Genomic DNA, 21,191 nt, shown 5'->3' on the forward strand with positions numbered 1-21,191 from the left:
CGTTACATTATTTCCTGGTTCTCGTTTTGACCAGCGTTTTCTGTTTTCCTTTTGACGGTGTTTTTTCGTTGGTAATAAATATTATTTGTTAGACAAGACGTTGTTCAGTGCCTGCTATTTCGGGGATCCACCTATTCTTGTTCGCTCCGTTGCGTACGAAGCAGCTCTCTCCTTCTGCCTAGTACGCAACGTGACAACGACGAGTCTTGAACGCAAACAACATGACAATGGCTTCTTTGTATTTTCTGTTTATGAAAAAAAAGTATACAAAAAATGCTCTCTTCAGTTTGTCTAATTCGTTTGCTGTATTGTATGTATTGTATGGTCAAAAAACTATCGCTTCTAATCTTGAGCTGTTCTCATCTCTCTCTCTCTCTGACTCCTTCTTCTCCACACTGTCTTCATTCGCCAGTCGCGTGACGTCACAACACATAGTTCTGTAAAAGAAACACTCAGAGATGCATAAAATAACAATGACGACTATTTCTACTAAATTAGGAAATATGCCAATTGAACATATTAATAGTAAACAGCAAATAGAATACACAAAATTAAACCAATGTCAAATTGGCACCTACACTCGTATTTAAAAATATAGAATGTAAAAACCCTGACAATGTTCTTCCACTCTGGTGTTAGTCTTGTATGTGCCACGAGGGGGCGACAAAGTTCGCGACAAATTTCGCAATAACTCGTGTTGTGAAGGCCAGTCGGTTCATGATTTAAGATTTTGTACGAAATTGTGTGCATGTGCAAAACCAACAGATGGTTTCTCACAAAATACTTCAAAACACAAAATACCCCAAACCATTTTTTTAATGTAAAAAAAAGTGTCTTTATTCTTGGTTAGGGGTGTTGAATTAACAATCCAATGACTACTTTTCATCATTTCAAACCTTTTTCACCAGCGTAACTGTGATATGTTCTCCAGCAATACTGATGAATTCCTTGTGAAATTATAGTAGGACATAACTTCTACACTATTCACCAAAAGTTATGAAACGATCACCTGTAAAAGGTTATACTGTAGTGCTGAAATGTCACTTAAACTATTTTGGTGTAGTGTAAATGTCAAAATAAGTACATGAAGTGTTAGACTACTTTCAGTCAGATACAGCTATAAAAATAAAAGTGACTCAGCGCCATGTGACAACAATCCTCATCGATCATGCGTCCGCCTCTCGTAAAAAAATGTTTTTTTTTTCCCCATGATGTCGCAAGAGTGGTGCAATGTGCAAAAGTCTCTCCACGGATGTGAGGCTGCGCAGCAGTGTGTGAAATGCTCCGGCAAGTGTGCTTTGCTCTCCTCTATAGCATCTCGGTCTTCACCCGCAAGGTAAACAGCTGTGCGAGAAAGCGTCTCTGTGCAGGTCCTTTTGCTTGACAAAAAATGCACAAATGACAGCTTGGGATTTCGGCTGTCAAGGGCAAACTTTTCAAAACTTATCCACTGTAGACCATGAGTTTGTATATCAGCAAGACCCAGTTGCCATGTTGCTCGAAATACATTGTCATTGATCAAAATGGTTCGAACATGGCCCCCGCCTGCACAGCTCTACGGGCAAGTCTGAATTTCAAGTTGGGCATCTTCAGTTCTAGCACCGCATTGTGCCTCAACATGCTGGGCAGTACTGAGCTCTCCTGGAACACATGCAAATGCAATGTAACAGATGTAGGGGGGGGGGAGCAGAGAAGGTCCCCAACTAAATGGAATAGTTGTGTAAACAAAGCAGAGAGAATGTACTCCTGTGCGGATTGTTGTATGCTCAGTTTGTTTGTGTTGCTGCGTCGTGGCGTAGCGGTTGTTTGAAAGTGTGCATTTGCCGTGACATTGATGCTAATTTCTGTGAGCCCGTCGAAAGCGTTTGCGATTATACGTTAGCAATAAGCTAGTCGATGGCAGTTATAGGGTTTGGTTGCACATCCCAGGGTTTAAATATACATTTTTTTTTTGTATCAGTTTCTTATTCAACTTCAACTGGGGGTGACAAATAGCTCAAGACAAGAGCGTTTTCTTTCCATTTGCTTCAAAGTGATCTCATCCGAAAAGTGTAGGATGACTTGACAGCCACAAACGAGGATACTCGGGAAGATAGCCAGCGAGGCAAGGACAGCCACAGCTAGCCGCGCCCGACACACCGCCAAGGACGAGCCGTATGGGAAGTCGTGGTTGGAAATGGTGGACTGCAGGAGGATGTAGAGGACGCCTGTGAGAAAGAAGAGCAAGGCGCCAATGTCGTGAACCGTTGTCATCGTCGTCTCCTGCCAATCAAAGCCAAACAAGTGACTGTCATAGCCGACAAAGGCACAGCGTTTGGTTGCATGGATGTTGACGATAAAGTCCTTCCACCTGAAATGTGGCCACCACGCAATTTCCCAAGCAAGAGAGCATTCCCAGCGCCAGCGCTGTCTTGTTCAGCCGTGGATTCACTGCCCTTGTCTCCTCGCACAGCTTCTCCACAAACTTGAACCTGCTGTAGATTGTGGACATGCCTATGCACGCATACACACATACACACACACACGCACAAACGCAGGCGCCGTTTTTGCCACAGCCTTTCAGTCGCCTTTCGTTTTCCTCCAAAAGTGGGAGTGAGTCGCTTGTGGAAAGTAACAAAAGAGCGCATGTTCAAGATGAATCACCGCTTGTTGCTTTGTTTTTCAGCAAAGTGTGACGAACAAGACATTACATGTTATGACAGACAACTTAGTGTTGCAGACCGCAGAACAGGAAGTTGCACTTGACAATGAATCAAAAAACAGCCCCCCCCCCCTCGCCGAAAAGTAATGACACCCAACCCCAGTAAATGCATTTTATCACACTTCAACAAAAATAGTGTAAGATGTCAAAATAGGTTTCTCATTAAATAATCCTATTGAAATATTCAAGGATGGGAAACCATAAGAGGAAATAAAATTGGGATGTGATACAAGGACACAGAATGCAAAATAAAAATGGGGGGTGGGATGTAAAGATGAACATTGCAGAGCGTGGTGCGTGCGTGTACGTGTAGAATGCCTGCGCATGCAGAATCAAATGTCATCATGCCAAATATGCAGCTCTCTGGGGGGTTTGCTCCTGTGTCACTGCAAGTTTACAACAGCCAAATCTTCAAACTGATTCCCCCCCTCATCCCAAATAAAAATAGACGCATCAAATAGCCACGTCACAGTTACGACGTATACACACACACACACACACACACACACACACACGCACACACACACACTAGAATATAAGATCCTGGCTTAAAAACCATAATAATGCTGACACCAAGGGTGGGTTATTTTTATTATGGTTAATAACAATAATGAGATGATCTCAAGCGAGAAAGTAAGACTTGCAGTGCTGGCGGAGTTTGGGGCGCAGCGGGGAAAACGAAACTAAAAGGCGCTTGTCAAGATTTGCTTCAACGGCGACTTTTCGGAGCAAACGCGAACGTAAATGAGACATCGAAGAGGCACTTGTCTCACCTTATGTAGAGGAACAACACATCCACGTCGTGTCGAAACACCGCGACCACGTACATCACAATGAAAGTGCTCGAGGACCACACCACCAAAAAGACGAGCAGGAAGCACCAACCTTGCGCGAACCACCACGTGGCGTGCAGCGTCGACGGCGATCGAGAGAACACGTAGGCGCAATCGCGCGGGTCGGTCCTGGTGTGACCTTAAGTCTCGTGGAGCTTGCGTGGTGGTCGGTCCTGGTGTGACCTTAAGTCTCGTGGAGCTGGGAAGAAATGTCATTTTTCAAAACCGACCGTCACGTGATCGTCTTCCTAAAAAATGTCTCCACTTCTGGTCACGGTCCTCCTCCATCTTCAGCATCACTCACTACGTGATGTGCGCGTCATCGAAACTTAAACACAATGGAACGAACCCCCAAGTGGAAGTGGGGTTAAATAAATAAATAAATAACTAAAACTTGCGTTTCTTCGCAATCGAATGCAAATATTTTAGACCATGGATGTCAAACATGCGGCCTGCGGGCCAGAACCGGCCCCCCAGGAGGTTCAATCAGGCCCGCAGGATCATTTAAAAGTGAAAAAATGCAAAGACACGGAATGAATATTTTTAATAAGGTGCAATTCATGGAGTATCCGGTAGGGGGCACACTGTTTTGACCAGAGAAGAATGGACAACAGCAGTCTCAGTCTGTCATTGAGACAGACCCAACACAGCAGACGCTGTCAAGGACATGTGAATACTTTATTCTTTACACATTTAATTGCAATCTCGTTACTTTCTAAGGTGTAGGCAGGGATTAAATTTAGATTTGATATGCACATGTGTAAATGGTTTGAAAATTCCCTTCTTGATAAATCTTGTTTAATCTTCAAATGTATTACTATTTTTTTCAATACCATATTACTTGTTAAAGTTTTGTGCCTTCGTCCAATCAGTGGGATCAGTTGCAATGCATATGTGAATTATATAAGTAAAGTGCACCTTTGTCTCAGGAAATCTAAGGTGCTACATGAAATGTTTTGTAAAAAATATGTTCATTAAATTTCAACATTTTCCAAATATTCTTGTGCTTCTTTAGACCAAAACAAAGGAAAGACATGTTACTTTGGTTATTAATAGAAGAGTATGGACAATTTTAATGGTCCGGCCCACTTGACATCCACCGAGGCCGCATGTGTCCCACAATGTGAAATGAGTTTGACACCCCTGTTTTAGACCAAAGGTTTGGAACATGATTGAGCTTCTGAGAAAAGACACAAGACGACACTGCCGTTGCCTCATCGTCTTGAAATGATAGCATTCATAAAAATGCTGAATGGTAGGAGAGCAATTCTTAACTCGGGCTGCCATCAACGATTATTTTGCTCATCGACTAGTCACCATTAGTCGACTAATGGCATCATGCAAATCACAGCATATCGCCCCAGCACACAGCTGCTCTGACACATAACCATCATTATTTTATGGTCTGAATTATTTCAGATAGGTACGAACTAAAAATAAAGACAATTAAGATGAGAGTACTTTCTGTTTGGATGAGACTCTGAGAAAAGACACAAGACGACACTGCCGTTGCCTCATCGTCTTGAAATGATAGCATTCATAAAAATGCTGAATGGTAGGAGAGCAATTCTTAACTCGGGCTGCCATCAACGATTATTTTGCTCATCGACTAGTCACCATTAGTCGACTAATGGCATCATGCAAATCACAGCATATCGCCCCGGCAAACAGCTGCTTTGACACACAACCACAATTATTTTATGGTCTGAATTATTTCACATAGGTACGAACTAAAAATAAAGACAATTAAGATGAGAGTACTTTCTGTTTGGATGAGACTTTGCATCTTGTACCAGGATTCTTGAAATTTGCACTTGTTTTATGGATGAGACAATGAAATCAAATGAGAAATTTTAAGAAAAAAGCACAGTGCGAAACAGAACGAACAGAATTAAGTTTTATTTTCACATTTAAGAAGCAGATTGCCGTTTTTTGAGTTGGCCTTGACCTCCGGCTGGTTGCCTGAGTCTTGTTAGTTTGAGAAAAGTGACCATCACAATTGCCTGCACTTTCTTGTTGCACAATTCAAATAAAAGTATTTAAAATTTATTTAAAGGCAGAGTAATCCATTTATGTGGCACAACTCGGGCTGCGGTGATCAAATATTTTGGTATTCGAAAATCGAACTGAAAATTAGAATCATATAATCAGGTACTCGGATTAAAAGAAACAAACCATACAGTCCTTCAATTTACACTTGAAAATTTTAGACATCTTAGAAATCACAAAAAAAATAAAATGCAATACCGTATCTGCGTCCATCATGATCTCGCAGCCTCGGCACACAATTGGTATGTCATTTATAAAAAGACAGAACAGAATAGGACCCAAGATTGAACCCTGTGTGATGCCTGTGACAAGATCTTTGAATATAGATTTTGGAGGATGTATTTTAAACCATATATGCTTGACATTTTGGAACATACCTCGACATTGTGTAACTTATAACATTATGACCTCAGGTTTTGTCAACAGGTTTGGCCAACTATCTGATGTTACCCAGTGAGGTCCAAGGAATGCTCAGGGAGTTTTTGTGAATGCTCGGTCCCATGGGATGTTCGAGTGAACATTGCTTTCCACCATTACGTGCCCGAACCCTTAGAGATGCTCATCCATGTGCAGGAACCTGTTGGACTTGCCTTCGGGTAGCTCAAACTGGGACGGCCGCGGGAACATGGATTGGTAAAATTTCGCCAACTTGTTTTGCACTTGCTTCGCAGTGCTTTGGGTGTAGTCAAGGTCATCGTTCATGCAGATAAACTTCCTGTTAGAAGAAGTGCAGAAGCTATTCATTCCAAAGCCAGGAACTGAATTGCTTTTGAATGCTTGAAGGGTTCTTCTTACCTTGGTCGTTGACGAACGTCATCAAATATGCGATCCGCCTCAGCCACGTCACTGTGAAGCAATTTGAAATGTATCTCTTCCTTCCCCATGACCGTATACCTGTTGAGAAGTTGACTTGTCAGCAGAAGAAACGTGGTGATATTGCTCTCAATACATTGTCGGAGGAGCTCTCACTTGTACTTCTTCTGGTCTGGAAAGGTACTGCGAATGCGATCTATGATAGGTTTGCAGTTCATGATGAGTTCTTTAGTGACCTGAGACTGTAGATGAAGAAACCATTGAATGATCATCATGGACTGAAATGTTATTTGGACAGGGGAGTAAGTACTAAATTAGGGTTTTCCGTATGACTCGAAATGCCCACCATCTTTTGGTCACGGAAGACCTCCTGACTGGGTTCCAGCTCCCTGACGTCATTTGGAAGAGTTTTTGAGCAGTCGATCAACTGATTTTTCAACCTCGTCAAGTCCTAGAAGTAACCACAGAATAATGGATGACTCATTCAATCGAAGTTACTTTTGGTCCATGTTTTCACTCAATGTCTCATGAACAAACCACCTTGGGTTTGAGCGGCTGCTGATGGATGCTTGTGGCCAAAGCTTGAATCTCGCTATCAGACAGAACGCCAGAGTGGTCCTTGTCAGCAGCGTCAAACACTTTTGAGATGTTAGCCTGCTGCTTAACGCTCATCAGGAAATAAAAAAAAGCCAGGAACTGAATTGCTTTTGAATGCTTGAAGGGTTCTTCTTACCTTGGTCGTTGACGAACGTCATCAAATATGCGATCCGCCTCAGCCACGTCACTGTGAAGCAATTTGAAATGTATCTCCTCCTTCCCCATGACCGTATACCTGTTGAGAAGTTGACTTGTCAGCAGAAGAAACGTGGTGATATTGCTCTCAATACATTGTCGGAGGAGCTCTCACTTGTACTTCTTCTGGTCTGGAAAGGTACTGCGAATGCGATCTATGATAGGTTTGCAGTTCATGATAAGTTCTTTAGTGACCTGAGACTGTAGATGAAGAAACCATTGAATGATCATCATGGACTGAAATGTTATTTGGACAGGGAAGTAAGTACTAAATTAGGGTTTTTCGTATGACTCGAAATGCCCACCATCTTTTGGTCACGGAAGACCTCCTGACTGGGTTCCAGCTCCCTGACGTCATTTGGAAGAGTTTTTGAGCAGTCGATCAACTGATTTTTCAACCTCGTCAAGTCCTAGAAGTAACCACAGAATAATGGATGACTCATTCAATCGAAGTTACTTTTGGTCCATGTTTTCACTCAATGTCTCATGAACAAACCACCTTGGGTTTGAGCGGCTGCTGATGGATGCTTGTGGCCAAAGCTTGAATCTCGCTATCAGACAGAACGCCAGAGTGGTCCTTGTCAGCAGCGTCAAACACTTTTGAGATGTTAGCCTGCTGCTTAACGCTCATCAGGAAATAAAAGTAGGAAAAGGCATATTGCATGCCGTCTGATTGACGCCAACGGTGGCTTGAGGTCTTGCGAAATTCTTCTGGGAATCTACAGAAATAACAGCAAGGTACCCTCAGCAGTCAGCGCTCAAGAAGGCCTGAGATGACAACTCGCTAGCACTCACGTGTCCTGCAGTTCCTGCATCACAAGTTTGTCAATCAAATAGGGCGCGTGTGCAATCGCTTTTCGGATCATGCCGCCAAACTTGAGGTTGTACAGCCTGTTGACGTATCGTAGTGTGGCAGTAAAACTGATCTTCAGCTTCCTCTGCTCTCTTCGCGCTCTTTGTAGATGATCATCTTCCTTTTACATCAAAAGTAAAGGATGCCACTTCAGATGGCATGATACAAAGTTAGAATAGGTCGCACTTACCTCAAGTAGTTCTTGAAAGTATTTGAGGAATCCCTTGAAAGAAGAAACAAACTGTTGGAGCTTCATCTCCAAAGGAGTTTTCCAGTCAACCGCTTCCGTGTTGATCTGTTTTTTCTCCCCATGCTGTTCGCTCTGGATATGGGGATCTCTGTTCTCATTCTCGTTTGAGAAGAAGCTCGGTGGGTTTTGTGTCAGGCTTGACTTCTGGCTGGTTGCCTGAGTCTTCTTAGCTTGAGGTAGATCACCATCACGAGCACTTCTTTTTGACATGCGGTTTCTTCCTTCAAAAGTCCAAAAACGTGTGCAATGTCTTGAAAGGCAGATGCATCCCATTGTGCGGCACGAGAATAGGGCCCAGGATTGACAAGCCTCCGTCCCATTGACAAGCGGCATTGTTGCACTCCCGATGACACTGCCCGTTGTTGATCCAGTTTGCCGGACAGCCTTTTGAACAAGCGGCTAAAGGCCAGTCGAGATAGACCTGCAGGGAAATCAGAGGACAGTTGTATTGGTTTGAAAAAGAGGTGTCAAAATTAATTGATATCCATTTGATGCTCAAAGATGATGCTCGTCTATTTTTATTACTTTCTGCCCATCGGTTGGGGTGTAGAAGTCATCCAGCCATGCGTCTTTGCCAAACATCATGTCATCGTTGAGGTAAAGGAACTTTTGCGAGATGCCGGGGATGCGATGAAGGTGGCTTTCAATAGCGTGCGAGTTGAAGTTGGGGAGATGGCTCATGTTCAGGAAGATTTCCTGAAATTCAGAGGAGATCCAGTTCCTGTACATTTGACAGAAGTCATCCTCACACGTCCCTGCTTCCTGCCCACGAAGTTGGGGGTATAAGTGCGAGAGGCTGCAATGCCACCTTGTGTGTGAGACAATTGAAATGCGGGGGTTTTGCAGGTTGAGCCAGGATGGAATCTGCCCGTTCGTGACGATGTAGACGTGTCGCACCCACGGCGCATGTTTCTCCATGGAGCGTAAGGAATAGAGGAGAGCACCGTTCTCCTCGAAGCGGTTGGCTGTGAGACAGTCCCAGGTCTCTTTTTTACAGTATGACCTCAGGTTTTGCCAACAGGTTTTGGCCAACTATCTGATGTTACCCAGTGAGGTCCAACGAATGCTCAAGGAGTTTTTGTGAATGCTCGGTCACATGGGATGTTCGAGTGAACATTCCTTTCCACCATTACGCGCCTAACCCGAACCCTTAGAGATGCTCATCCATGTGCAGGAACCTGTTGGACTTGCCTTTGGGAAGCTCAAACTGGGACGGCCGCGGGAACATGGATTGGTAAAATTTCGCCAACTTGTTTTGCACTTGCTTCGCAGTGCTTTGGGTGTAGTCAAGGTCATCGTTCATGCAGATAAACTTCCTGTTGGAAGAAGTGCAGAAACTATTCATTCCAAAGCCAGGAACTGAATTGCTTTTGAATGCTTGAAGGGTTCTTCTTACCTTGGTCTTTGACGAACGTCATCAAATATGCGATCCGCCTCAGCCACGTCACTGTGAAGCAATTTGAAATGTATCTCCTCCTTCCCCATGACCGGATGTATTTTAAACCATATATGCTTGACATTTTGGAACATACCTCGACATTGTGTAACTTATAACATTATGACCTCAGGTTTTGTTAACAGGTTTGGCCAACTATCTGATGTTACCCAGGGAGGTCCAAGGAATGCGCAGGGAGTTTTTGTGAATGCTCGGTCGCATGGGATGTTCGAGTGAACATTGCTTTCCACCATTACGTGCCCGAACCCTTAGAGATGCTCATCCATGTGCAGGAACCTGTTGGACTTGCCTTTGGGGAGCTCAAACTGGGACGGCCGCGGGAACATGGATTGGTAAAATTTCGCCAACTTGTTTTGCACTTGCTTCGCAGTACTTTGGGTGTAGTCAAGGTCATCGTTCATGCAGATAAACTTCCTGTTGGAAGAAGTGCAGAAGCTATTCATTCCAAAGCCAGGAACTGAATTGCTTTTGAATGCTTGAAGGGTTCTTCTTACCTTGGTCGTTGACGAACGTCATCAAATATGCGATCCGCCTCAGCCACGTCACTGTGAAGCAATTTGAAATGTATCTCCTCCTTCCCCATGACCGTATACCTGTTGAGAAGTTGACTTGTCAGCAGAAGAAACGTGGTTCGGCCAGCCCCGACCTCGGGGATTGTCTGCTCATCCACGTCCACAAATGCCCTGTCCGGCCTGTGGTTTTGCCGGTTACGCAGTTATCCCCTGTCGTTCATATTTATTAATGCACCGCATATGGTGCATACATGATCTCCTCTCCTCAACCACCTCTTAAGTTCTTGTTTGAGACACGACATGAACATTGGCCGTGGCATAAATATAGCATGAATATTTCTTGGCCCACATTAGCCTGATGCAGAGATTTACCGTCAGCTTGTGAATGTACACCACATCAATGGGAATGGGTGTACAATCTCTGCAAGACGAGAAGAAATCGAGCAATTGTCAATGTGAAGGGAGCTCTTCTTGTGGTTTGACTTGTTGAATCATATTGACAGCACTCGCTGACATTGTTGTTGCTATTCAGTGGAGTTGAGAAAACACCGTGGGCTGATTCCTCACCTGCTGTGGAATGATGTACATATATCCACCTTCTTGTCTTCTTCGGAAACCTCATTGGACTGGTGAGTTTGTTTCTCGAGCTGCAAGCATGAGAGTAACGTGTGGTGACGATTTGCATTGTGATGACATCGTCCATGTGATTTTCGACACTTTCAGCGCCTCTAATAGTAATGATATGAATTGTAGATTGCTCCAACAACTGAGATTTCTGGTCACTGTGTAGGTTTTCAACAACTCACCCTTCAATGAATTTATTTCTTACTGTTGATCTCACATTGAGACATTACGGGCAAAAGAAGCCAGAGGCGACTCACTTCGGCCTTGTGATTAAGGCGCAGCATCATGAGAATGAGGGCTGCACAGGAGATGATGACTATGTATCGCCGACGAAGACAGCTGCATGGCAGCCTCCGAAATGGCCACAAGTAGCCGGCCATGATTCCTGACAGAGCACATTGTTGGATACGTTTTGACTGAGTATACAATCTCAACAAGCATTTGACCATGATTATTTCTTTTGGCAAGGGTGGCCCAGCGACGAGCATGAGTTTTAATTATCAGTCTCATTGCTATCTGCCTCCTCCTAATTTTGTGGTTGCCATACGGCCTTTTGTCACCTCAAGATTGCAAGTGAAAATACCTTCCCCGTTCTCCTTTGATGCATTTCCTTCAGTTGAAAAATCACATTGGGACACTTTGGGCACAGCAACCCAGATTCAACTCACCTCTCTGACCTGGCGAAGTGAAAGTATCGAAAGAATGAGGCCCACGCCGTCGACAACGATTCCGTAAGGGTGAAAAAGACGGCTGTACGGCAGCCTCTGAAGCTGCCCGAGTCCCATGTTGACGCCTGCCGTCGCTCTTGCAAGAGTCCCGTGTCAGATTCCCGTTCAATGAGTCGCCACAATCTCGACAAGCATTTGCGCCGCGGAACAGGAAATGCACGCATTTTGTCTATTTGAACGATGAAGTTCATCCTGCAAATTGAAAATGGTGGTTAAGTTCAATGATATGAAATGTTGTGCTTATCGCCACTTGACAGCACGCCGCTCCTTCTTTTTTTTGGTGGGGGGGGGATTGTCCTGGCACAGTTTGAGTTGTCTTGGAAAATAAGTTTTGCTCTCTCTGCTCCTCTCTGCCTCGTGTCTGTTTTCAGCTGCCTTCATTGGGCGACCGACATTTAGCCATTGTGTGTTTCTGCTTCATGTCTGCTTCTTGCCGGCACAGCGACCCTGCGTGAATGCGACCGAGCAATCAAATTCCATATTCCCTGTGTTTCCATTTGCCTTCATCTCTGGTTTCAGTGCAGCCGCTCCGATCGTGACGACGACGCATTTCATTCAGTATTTCCTTTTCCCCAACAGGAACAACGGAAAATATGTGAATGAGGAAAAACTTGATTTGGAATTCAGTTCTAATTAACTATTGTGAGTGCACGGATAGCAGTGGCGGTGTCATGGGTGCGAAGATGGGGTTTGGCCTCTCACCAGCCCGTCAGCAGCTCATGAGTCAATCGGCTGCATTCCATCGTCTTGGTTTATTGAGCAATCAAAGTCATTTAGACGTCAACATTCAAGTGAGATCTGATATCCGTGTTCTAATGTTCACCAAACAAGTCTTTCTTTTGAACGCCGGTGAGAATCGATTCACCGCTGTGAGAGAGCAGCACTGCAGCAGATGAAAAAGTCCTGGACAAGTCGCCGGAAGTCCTGGAAATGTCCTGGAAAATAGTTTCACGAAAAGAGTGGGAACCCTGCCCATGTACCTTTTCTCGTTTTTGACAACGTGTGTTTTCTGTAATGCAGGCCACTTTGTCCTGCTTGAGTTCAATCACAGTACAGTAAATATTCCCATCTCCGGAATTCTATGAAAAGGAATTTCCTTCATTCGGAATAAAAACCTATGCATTAACATTTTGACTACGATATTACATTTTACCGGAACTTACTTAAGCGGAAGTTCCACGATCCGTAACCCGGATGGAGACGGACGGCCGCGGGAGCTTAAATACACGCAGCGTCCACCCGATGCAACGGAAGACATGACGGAAGACACGTGTTAACTTCGCCGTTTTCTATCATTGGATTCGAAACGACGACGTGTAAGTGACTTTTCATTGACGCGAGACAGGAACTTGGCACACATTTCCAAAATTAATTTGCATCTGCAATGGAGTGATGTACAATTATCTGCATACATTGCGGGAATCCAAAAAGCTCATGAAACCGGTCGGACCGGTTCCGACTCCACTCTTACACAATCTGCGTGTATGGGGGCTCACATCAGGCGCTGACGTGTCTTGAGATGACATCGTCGGTTTGAATTCAGACTTTTTTAACACTTTGTGTACAGCAGTCACACCCGCACTATTGTTTCTACTTGTGAAACAACAAGATAAAACGGCAAATGAAGTGGTGTGCAAAAATATGACAACAATAGCCTTGGGGCGTTGGTTATTTGAAGACATTTGAATTTGACAATTCGAAATATCACTCCACAAAAGACAATACATAATTACATTTCAACAAGAGCACTGTCACAACGGTAAGTTTTCAGCACATCTCCTTTAAATGTTTCTTTAATTGAAAATCACTAATGAGGTTTTTTTTTTTCAACAATTACTATCTTGATGAACATGATTTGTTGGGCATTAGACAGAGGAACGAGTCGAGGGTGGCACGGTGGCCGACTGGCCTTCACACCCGAGTCGTCCGAATCTGTTGACTTTAGCCAGCGGTCCTTGTTCCTCCCTCAACTGCTCTTTGGCCACCCTAAAGTCCCTCAGTTGGGTCACATCCGTGCCACCGACCTTGATCGACTGGGACCTTAATGCCAGATACACGCGCGTCCATGTGCGCGTGTGCAGTTTTTTGATATCTAGCATAATTCAACATTTCATAGAGAGATGATAGTGATTGTAGGTGTGAATGTGAATTGGGAAATCAAGTTCTTCAGAAAGCTATTTAAACAGGAAACTGACAGTTTTCATCTGTCACAAATAATTGCTGGACCAACAGAATTAGCAATTCCTCTTGCACACATTGATTTAATTTGTAGGAACATGTCAGGTATGACCATAATCTACCGTGATACACCTAACCCAATCCCTTAAAGGTGCTCATCCATGTGGAGGAACCTGTTGGACGTGCCTTTGGGGAGCTCAAACTGGGACGGCCGCTGAAACATGGATTGGTAAAATTTCACCAACTTTTTTTGCACTTGCTGAGCAGTGCTTTGGGTGTAGTCAAGGTCATTGTTCATGCAGATGAACTTCCTGTTGGAATAAGTGCAGAAGCGATTCATTCCAAAGCCAAGAACTGAATTGCTTTTGAATGCTTTGAGGGTTCTTATTACCTTGGTCGTTTACGAATGTCATCAAATATGCGATCTCCCTCAGCCACGTCATTGTGAAGCAATTTGAAATGTCTCTCCTCCTTCCCCCATGACTTGATACCTGTTGGGAAGTTGACTTGTCAGCAAAAGAAACGTGGCGATGTTGATCTCAACACATTGTCGGAGGAACTCTCACTTGTACTTTTTCTGGTCTGGAAAGGTACTGCGAATGGGCTCTTTGCAGTTCATGATGAGTTCTTTAGTGACCCGAGACTGTAGACGAGGAAACCATTGAATGATTATCATGGAATGAAATGTTATTTGGACAGGTGAGTAACTGCTAATTTAGGGTTTTTCTTATGACCCGAAATGTCGACCATCTTTTGGTCATGGTAGACCTCCCGGTAGGGTTTCAGCTCCCTGACGTCATTTGGAAGAGTTTTTGAGCAGTCATTCAACTGATTCTTCAACCTTATCAAGTCCTAGAAGTAACCACTGAATAACGGATGACTCATTCAATCCAAATTACTTTTGGCCATTCAATGTCTCATGAACAGACCACCTCGGGTTTGAATGGCTGCTTGTAGATTTTCACGGCCAGAGCTTCAATCTCACTTTCAGACAGAAGGCCAAACACGTTTGAGATGTTAGCCTGCTGCTTGACGCTCATCAGGAAATAAAAGTAGGAAAAGGCATATTGCATGCCGTCTGATTGACGCCAACGGTGGCTTGAGGTCTTGCGAAATTCTTCTGGGAATCTGCAGAAATACGAGCAAGGTATCCTCAGCGGTCAGTGCTCAAGAAGGCTTGAGATTACAACTTGTGAGCACTCATGCGTCCTGCAGCTCCTGCATCACAAGCTTGTCAATCATAAGGGGCGCGTGTGAGATCGCCTTATCGGACAATGCCGCCAAACTTGAGATTGTACAGCTGTCAGAGATTTTCTCGGACAAAGTTAAAGAAATGACTCGGCACACAGGAAAATTGTCTTCAATATCAGCGGGAGGGGGATCTCTGAGAGCGAACGACGGTAGTTGCTCCGATGATCACAGTCTCTCGCTCCCTTCCCGCCAATTCCGACTTTTATTGTAACATACAAGGAAAACACTGCCCCCGACATTTGCATACCGCACCCCCGGTCCGGCCCCTCGGTGGTGATTGGTTACCTGTTTTTTAAACTTGAACCACCAGTACGTTGGCGCCTTTTCTGTCTGGTCTACATCGAATTAACATGTTGCAGACTTTGCGGATGACAAATGTCGCCTGGGCGCGACGGGTGTTCTCAACTCCTCTTTTGTTGTTCAACCGCTGTTCCCAAATTATTCATTCCCCTTTTGTGACCGAGTTTCACCCCCTCCCCTGTGATTGCCCACCTGCATTGACGTGCTAATTGTGGACTTCAACAGCCCTCCGGCCAGGTGGCCGGCGCCTTTGTGCACAGGCATTTGGAGGTGCTGGATACGCACCCAAACGTTTAGATGTGTCCAAATTAAATGAAACTTTAAACATGATACAATTTTGCTCATAAATTCCTCGAACAACAGCCTGTTGTCATGTTGCAGTGCCTCAGAAAAAGTGTTTTGCAACTTTCGGCCAAACATGGCACCATTCGTCTCATACGTTAGTGCTCTTTGTCGGCGATCATCTTCCTGTTATACGAAAAGGAAACTGCACTGTCATGAAAATGTAAAATACTGTTCAGTATTCATCCCCATATGCCAATGAACTGTTAATGCTTGACAGTACAGTCGTACTTACCTCAAGCGGTTCTTGAAAGTATTTGAGGAACCCCTTGTCAGATGGGACAAACTCTTGGAGCGTCATCCCCAAAGGAGCCTCATTCTCATTCTAGGAGTTTGCTGGTGATTGTGTCAGGCTTGACTTCTGGCTGTTTGACTGAGTCTTGTGAGCTTGAAATAAACCCCCATCACCAGCGTTGCTTATAGACCTGCGGTTTCTGACTTCAAAAGTCAAAAAATATGTACAATTTATTTCAAGGCAGAACAATCAAGTTGCGCACCACAACTGTTGTTGAACGCCACCTTTGCAGTCTCCTCCGTCCCATTGGCAGGCGGCATTGTTACACTCCCGATTACACTGCCCGTTATTGATCCTGTGTGCTGGACAGCCTTTTGAACAAGCCGCTAAAGCCCACTCGAGATAGACCTCGGCGATGGAAGAGAACAGTTGCATTTGTGTGTTGTCACACAGAAATCGAGGAAGCAAAATCAATCAGTTCATCAGCAACAAATCGATTTTCAAGGAACCGAATGATCACCAAAAGGTTGAGTGAGGGCGACATCAATGCCTTTGATATAACGTTGCTCAATTATGGTTGAGTTAGTGTTCCTTTTGATCATGAAATAAAAGCTAATAAACGTCCAGACTGGGTGAATTCACAGGGATGGAGAAAATGATTTTGTCAGACACTTGACAGCAAATGAAAGTGTTTTCGGACTATTCAAGTAATTCAATGGAGTAAGTCAATCATATTTGAAAGGGACAGCCCTGGTCGGTATTGTGGTCAACTGATAAGCATGTCCGCTTTGCAGCGCAGAGGTCGAGTGTTCGAATCAGGCCCCGGCCTTACTGTGTGGCGTTTGTACGTTCTCCCCGTGGATGCGTGGGTTTTCTCTGGGTACTTTGGCTTCCTGCCACATGCTAAAAACATGCACGGCAGGTTGATTGCATGCTCTAAATCCCTCGTGTCAAAGTCAAGGCCAGTGGGCCAGATCCGGCCCCCCACATCATTTTATGTGGCCCGCGGGAGAAAATCGTGTGTGTCAACTATTATGATTCTTGCTGAAATCTTGACTGAAATGTCAAATTTTCATGGGTAGTAAATAACGTTGAGATTTTGCACCGGCCCTCTGAGGGTAGCCGTAACTCCGAAGTGGCCCGCAACAAAAAAATGAGTTTGACACCCCTGCTTTAAATTGTTCCGAGGCGTAATTGTGAGCGTGAATGGTTGTTTGTCGGTATGTACCCTGCGATTGGCTGGCAAGCGGTTCAGGGTGAACCTGCCCAAAGAACGCTGGGATCGGCTCCAGCATACCTACGACCCTGATGTGGAAAACCGGATCAGATCACGGGTATATGGATGAATGGCGGTACGGCCCTGTGAGACAGTCCCAGGTCTCTTTTTTGGGAGGGGCAGGCCGCTTCTGTGAAAACTAAGGAAAAAGGTTCGACAGTGTGAGAGAGGTTCTAATGATACATCACGTCAATTTGCAGGTGTTGTAGTGGATCCAAATGCGTCCCCGCTTCGTGCCCGAGCAGTTGGGGGAATAAGTGCGAGAGGCTGCAATGCTACCTTGTGTGTGACAATTGAAACACGGGGGTTTTGCAGATTGAGCCAGGACGGAATCTGCCCGTTCGTGACGATGTAGACGTGTCGCACCCACGGCGCATGTTTCTCCATGGAGCGTAAGGAATAGAGGAGAGCACCGTTCTCCTCGAAGCGGTTGGCTGTGAGACAGTCCCAGGTCTCTTTTTTGGGAGGGGCAGGCCGCTTCTGTGAAAACTAAGGAAAAAGGTTCGACAGTGTGAGAGAGGTTCTCATGTTACATCATGTCAATTAGCAGGTGTTGTAGTGGCGTACGACCTCTGCGATGGCCCTCATGTCCCAGAACAAGTATACAGGGCTGATGGCCAGCTTCTTCCCATCCAGTTTTAGTCTACTATTTTTGGCCAATTGCAGGAGAAAACTGAAGTCCTGTGGCATTTTAAGGGAGAGCAGAGCGATGCCGGCGTCCGGGTACAACTCAAACTGAGGAACACATTGCCAGACAAGCACATCTGTCACGTTCTTGGTCAGAAAACGACCCCACATTTGAAACAAACTTCACCGCAGTGATCCTGCTCTTTACGGTGGGCGACAATTTGCCTCGCAGCATCTCTGACACTTTGTAGGACTGCGGGAAGCCAGTCAGGTAGGCCAAGGTCTCCATTTGGATCAGACCTGGCGCCTCTTTGTCTGTCGTCTGGAAAACACAACATAACAGCCATGCAGTGATGCCATGCTGAGACACGACATAAGCTCAGGAGAACGTCCACGAGAATCAACATTCACCAGGTAGCATTTGGAGATTGAGAATTTCTTGATTTTGAGCGTGCCTGCCAAGGCCTTTTCAGCTGGAAGACAAACAACCAAGAAGAGAAACGACATGAACATCGGCTGTGGTGTAAATTTAGCATGAATATTTCTTGGCCCACATCAGCCTGATGCAGAGATTTACCGTCAGCTCGTGAATGGAATACGACCACGGAGACAGTGTTGGATGGTTGCAGTGGTTTGGTAAACTGCAGCAGGGCCTTGGCAGGCGAGAAGGAGGGCAAGACCGAGGGTAGCTCTCGAGTGGTCATGTTGGCCGGAAGGCCAGGATTAAGCGCCACCATTGGTGCCACGATGCATTGAGACAGCGGGCATTCTGGCTTCACACTAGAAACAAGAAAGAACATCTGTTATTCTCTCTCCCCATGAAGTTTAGACCCAGTGAAAAGCTTGATCTAGGCAAGGACAAATTGAAAAATCAGTATTGCCCGCCGGTCCAATTTCCAGGAATGTCTTCTCATCCACAATGGATTCTGTAAATACTTTACGCTCGACACTCTTGGGCAGGCTCATATTCAGGGTTCCCCGGGGGGTTTGACGCAGAGCACGGGGACCGTGGCTGGCCCATCAGACTTCAGCACAGTTTCGTTGTTCCTTTGTCCAGCTGCTTCCCTAGGCGGCCCGGTCCGTCCTTTGGTTTTACAGGTTACGCACTTATCCGCTATTTTTTTCCATTTTTCATGAACCTCTTCCAGGGGTGCATACATGTCTTGAGTGATTGTGGGGTTCTGATCAAGGGCTTTTGCACTCCTCACCTACCTCAGAAGAGCTTCTTCTGCATCCAGTTGCTTTTTGGCCACCATCAGGTCCCTCTGCAGGCTCACGTCTGTGCCATTCACCCACGTGTACACCAGATCGATGGGAATGGGTGTACACTCTCTGCCAGAGGAGAAGAAATCGAGCAACTCGGACAATGTCAATGTGAAGGGAGCTCCTCTTGTGGTTGATATTTGTTGTTCATCTTGACAGCACTTGCTGACATTGTTGGTGACATGCGCTATTCAGTGGAGTTGAGAAAACGCCGTGGGCTGATTCCTCACCTGCTGTGGAATGATGTACATTTATCCACCTTCTTGTCTTCTTCGGGAACCTCATTCAACTGGTGAGACAAGTCCTCACTCTGCAGTTTCTCTCGCTGCACACATGAGAGTAACGTCTGGTGACGACTTGCATTGTGATGACATCGTCCGTGTGATTTCATGCACTTTAATCGCCTCTACTCACTTGTAAAATGCAGCAGATTAGCTGGTGTTCAACTGTCGAGTACTTTTTTTAATGTCAATTTTGAAAGTTTTCACAGACTTCAGCAACATTACGTTTCATCTCGGAATGTTTCGACTCATTTTGCTTTGGTGTCTCTTGAAAATGTCTCTTGAACAAATGTCTCTTGAAAAATTACTTTGCAAATATCCTTCCACCGCAAATCATCATCATTATATGCAGATTGTTGAAACTGCCGAGAGCGCTGGTCACCACGAAAGTTTTCGGCAACTTGCCTTCAAATAAATTGACACAGACATTTTGGGCCAACGAAGCCAGAGGCGACTCACCTCTGCCATGTGATGAAGGCGCAGCATCACGAGAATGAGGGCTGCACAGCAGGCTACGATTTTGTATCGGCGACGAAGACAGATGTACGGCAGCCTACGAAATAGCCTGCGTACCTTTCGGCCGCCTGCCATGAGTCCTGACAGAGCACATCGTTGGATACGTCTGAACTGAACAGACACATTTCTGACAAGCATTTCACCGTGAGCATTTCATTCGTCTCCCCAGGCAGCAAAAGTGGATGTTGGATGTGGATGTAGGATGGATTACATTACACCTGCCACAGCGCCTCATTCAACACCAAAAGACACTGCGACACACTAACTTTCACTTAAATTGTCACACTAGACAGACCCGTTGAACATATTAAAATGAGAGCAATCTCAAATATTTTCTTACATACCTGACTGTTTGTGCCTGGGATGCTCAAGTCAACATGCACCTGACTTGTTTATTGTTGTTTTTTTTTGGGTGGCTCAGTAGGAAGCAACCATTTCTTCTCAAAAGCGGGGGCGGGGAGGGACATTGACTGACTGAGAGTGAATTCTCAACATACTTTTTATGAACACTATGGAGAAAATGTAACGATTTTTTTTTTAAATAAACATTTCATATTGATAGATTCACGGCCAACGATAGTGGTGGCAGCTGGGGTGGCAAGGCATTTGGTGAAGGTGGCAGCAGCCACCCCTTGCCTACCTGTGAAGCCGCCGATAGTTTGTGCTGTTTGTGGCAGGGTTGTGATCCGGTTCTCTGTCACTTGCTGGCGCTTCGTGAAGCACAACGTGAGACAGGAACTTGGCACACCTTTCCAAAATTAATTTGCACCTGCAATGGAGTGATGTACAATTATCTGCATACATTGCGGGAATCCAAAAAGCTCATGAAACCGGTCGGACCGGTTCCGACTCCACTCTTACACAATCTGCGTGTATGGGGGCTCACATCAGGCGCTGACGTGTCTTGAGATGACATCGTCGGTTTGAATTCAGACTTTTTTAACACTTTGTGTACAGCAGTCACACCCGCACTATTGTTTCTACTTGTGAAACAACAAGATAAAAAGGCAAATGAAGTGGTGTGCAAAAATAGGCGTTGGTTATTTGAAGACATTTGAATTTGACAATTTGAAATATCACTCCACAAAAGACAATACATAATTACATTTCAACGAGAGCACTGTCACAACGGTAAGTTTTCAGCCACTCTCCTTTAAATGTTACTTTAATTGAAAATCACTGATGAGGTTTTTTTTTCAACAATTACTATCTTGATGAACATGATTTGTTGGGCATTAGACAGAGGAATGAGTCGAGGGTAGCACGGTGGCCGACTGGCCTTCACACCCGAGTCGTCCGAATCTGTTGACT

General features: G+C 45.0%; 3 protein-coding genes and 1 long non-coding RNA gene across 4 annotated transcripts; all 4 read right to left on the reverse strand.

The window, feature by feature from the left end:
• Positions 1-906: 906 nt before the first annotated feature.
• Positions 907-2,605, reverse strand: LOC109531033 (DNA damage-regulated autophagy modulator protein 1-like). The gene is made up of 3 exons (XM_019895050.1): positions 2,351-2,605; positions 2,085-2,262; positions 907-1,405 (listed from the first exon to the last, which is right to left on the reverse strand). The coding sequence occupies exons 1-3, from the start codon at positions 2,489-2,491 to the stop codon at positions 1,326-1,328; spliced, it is 399 nt and encodes a 132-aa protein (XP_019750609.1). The 5' UTR covers positions 2,492-2,605; the 3' UTR covers positions 907-1,325.
• Positions 2,606-5,444: 2,839 nt separating this feature from the next.
• Positions 5,445-7,068, reverse strand: LOC109531034 (N-acetylglucosamine-1-phosphotransferase subunits alpha/beta-like). Its single transcript, XM_019895051.1, has 5 exons — positions 6,937-7,068; positions 6,743-6,847; positions 6,553-6,638; positions 6,379-6,477; positions 5,445-6,298 (listed from the first exon to the last, which is right to left on the reverse strand). Exons 1-5 carry the CDS (start codon positions 7,066-7,068, stop codon positions 6,133-6,135), a joined length of 588 nt encoding a protein of 195 aa, XP_019750610.1. The 3' UTR covers positions 5,445-6,132.
• Positions 7,069-7,125: 57 nt separating this feature from the next.
• LOC109531035 (N-acetylglucosamine-1-phosphotransferase subunits alpha/beta-like) lies at positions 7,126-20,328 on the reverse strand. Its single transcript, XM_019895052.1, has 16 exons — positions 19,824-20,328; positions 19,314-19,408; positions 19,033-19,152; positions 18,398-18,600; positions 18,232-18,293; positions 18,008-18,142; positions 17,764-17,928; positions 17,473-17,682; positions 8,817-8,987; positions 8,601-8,712; positions 8,232-8,461; positions 7,984-8,162; positions 7,688-7,907; positions 7,494-7,598; positions 7,304-7,389; positions 7,126-7,228 (listed from the first exon to the last, which is right to left on the reverse strand). Exons 1-16 carry the CDS (start codon positions 20,016-20,018, stop codon positions 7,126-7,128), a joined length of 2,391 nt encoding a protein of 796 aa, XP_019750611.1. The 5' UTR covers positions 20,019-20,328.
• Positions 10,126-14,443, reverse strand: LOC109531032 (uncharacterized). Its single transcript, XR_002171103.1, has 3 exons — positions 14,356-14,443; positions 10,242-10,340; positions 10,126-10,161 (listed from the first exon to the last, which is right to left on the reverse strand). It is a non-coding gene; the product is annotated as an uncharacterized LOC109531032 (long non-coding RNA).
• Positions 20,329-21,191: the final 863 nt, after the last annotated feature.

This window comes from Hippocampus comes, unplaced genomic scaffold (assembly GCF_001891065.2).
Source record: "Hippocampus comes isolate QL1 unplaced genomic scaffold, H_comes_QL1_v1.1 scaffold379, whole genome shotgun sequence".
Classification (NCBI taxonomy): domain Eukaryota; kingdom Metazoa; phylum Chordata; class Actinopteri; order Syngnathiformes; family Syngnathidae; genus Hippocampus; species Hippocampus comes.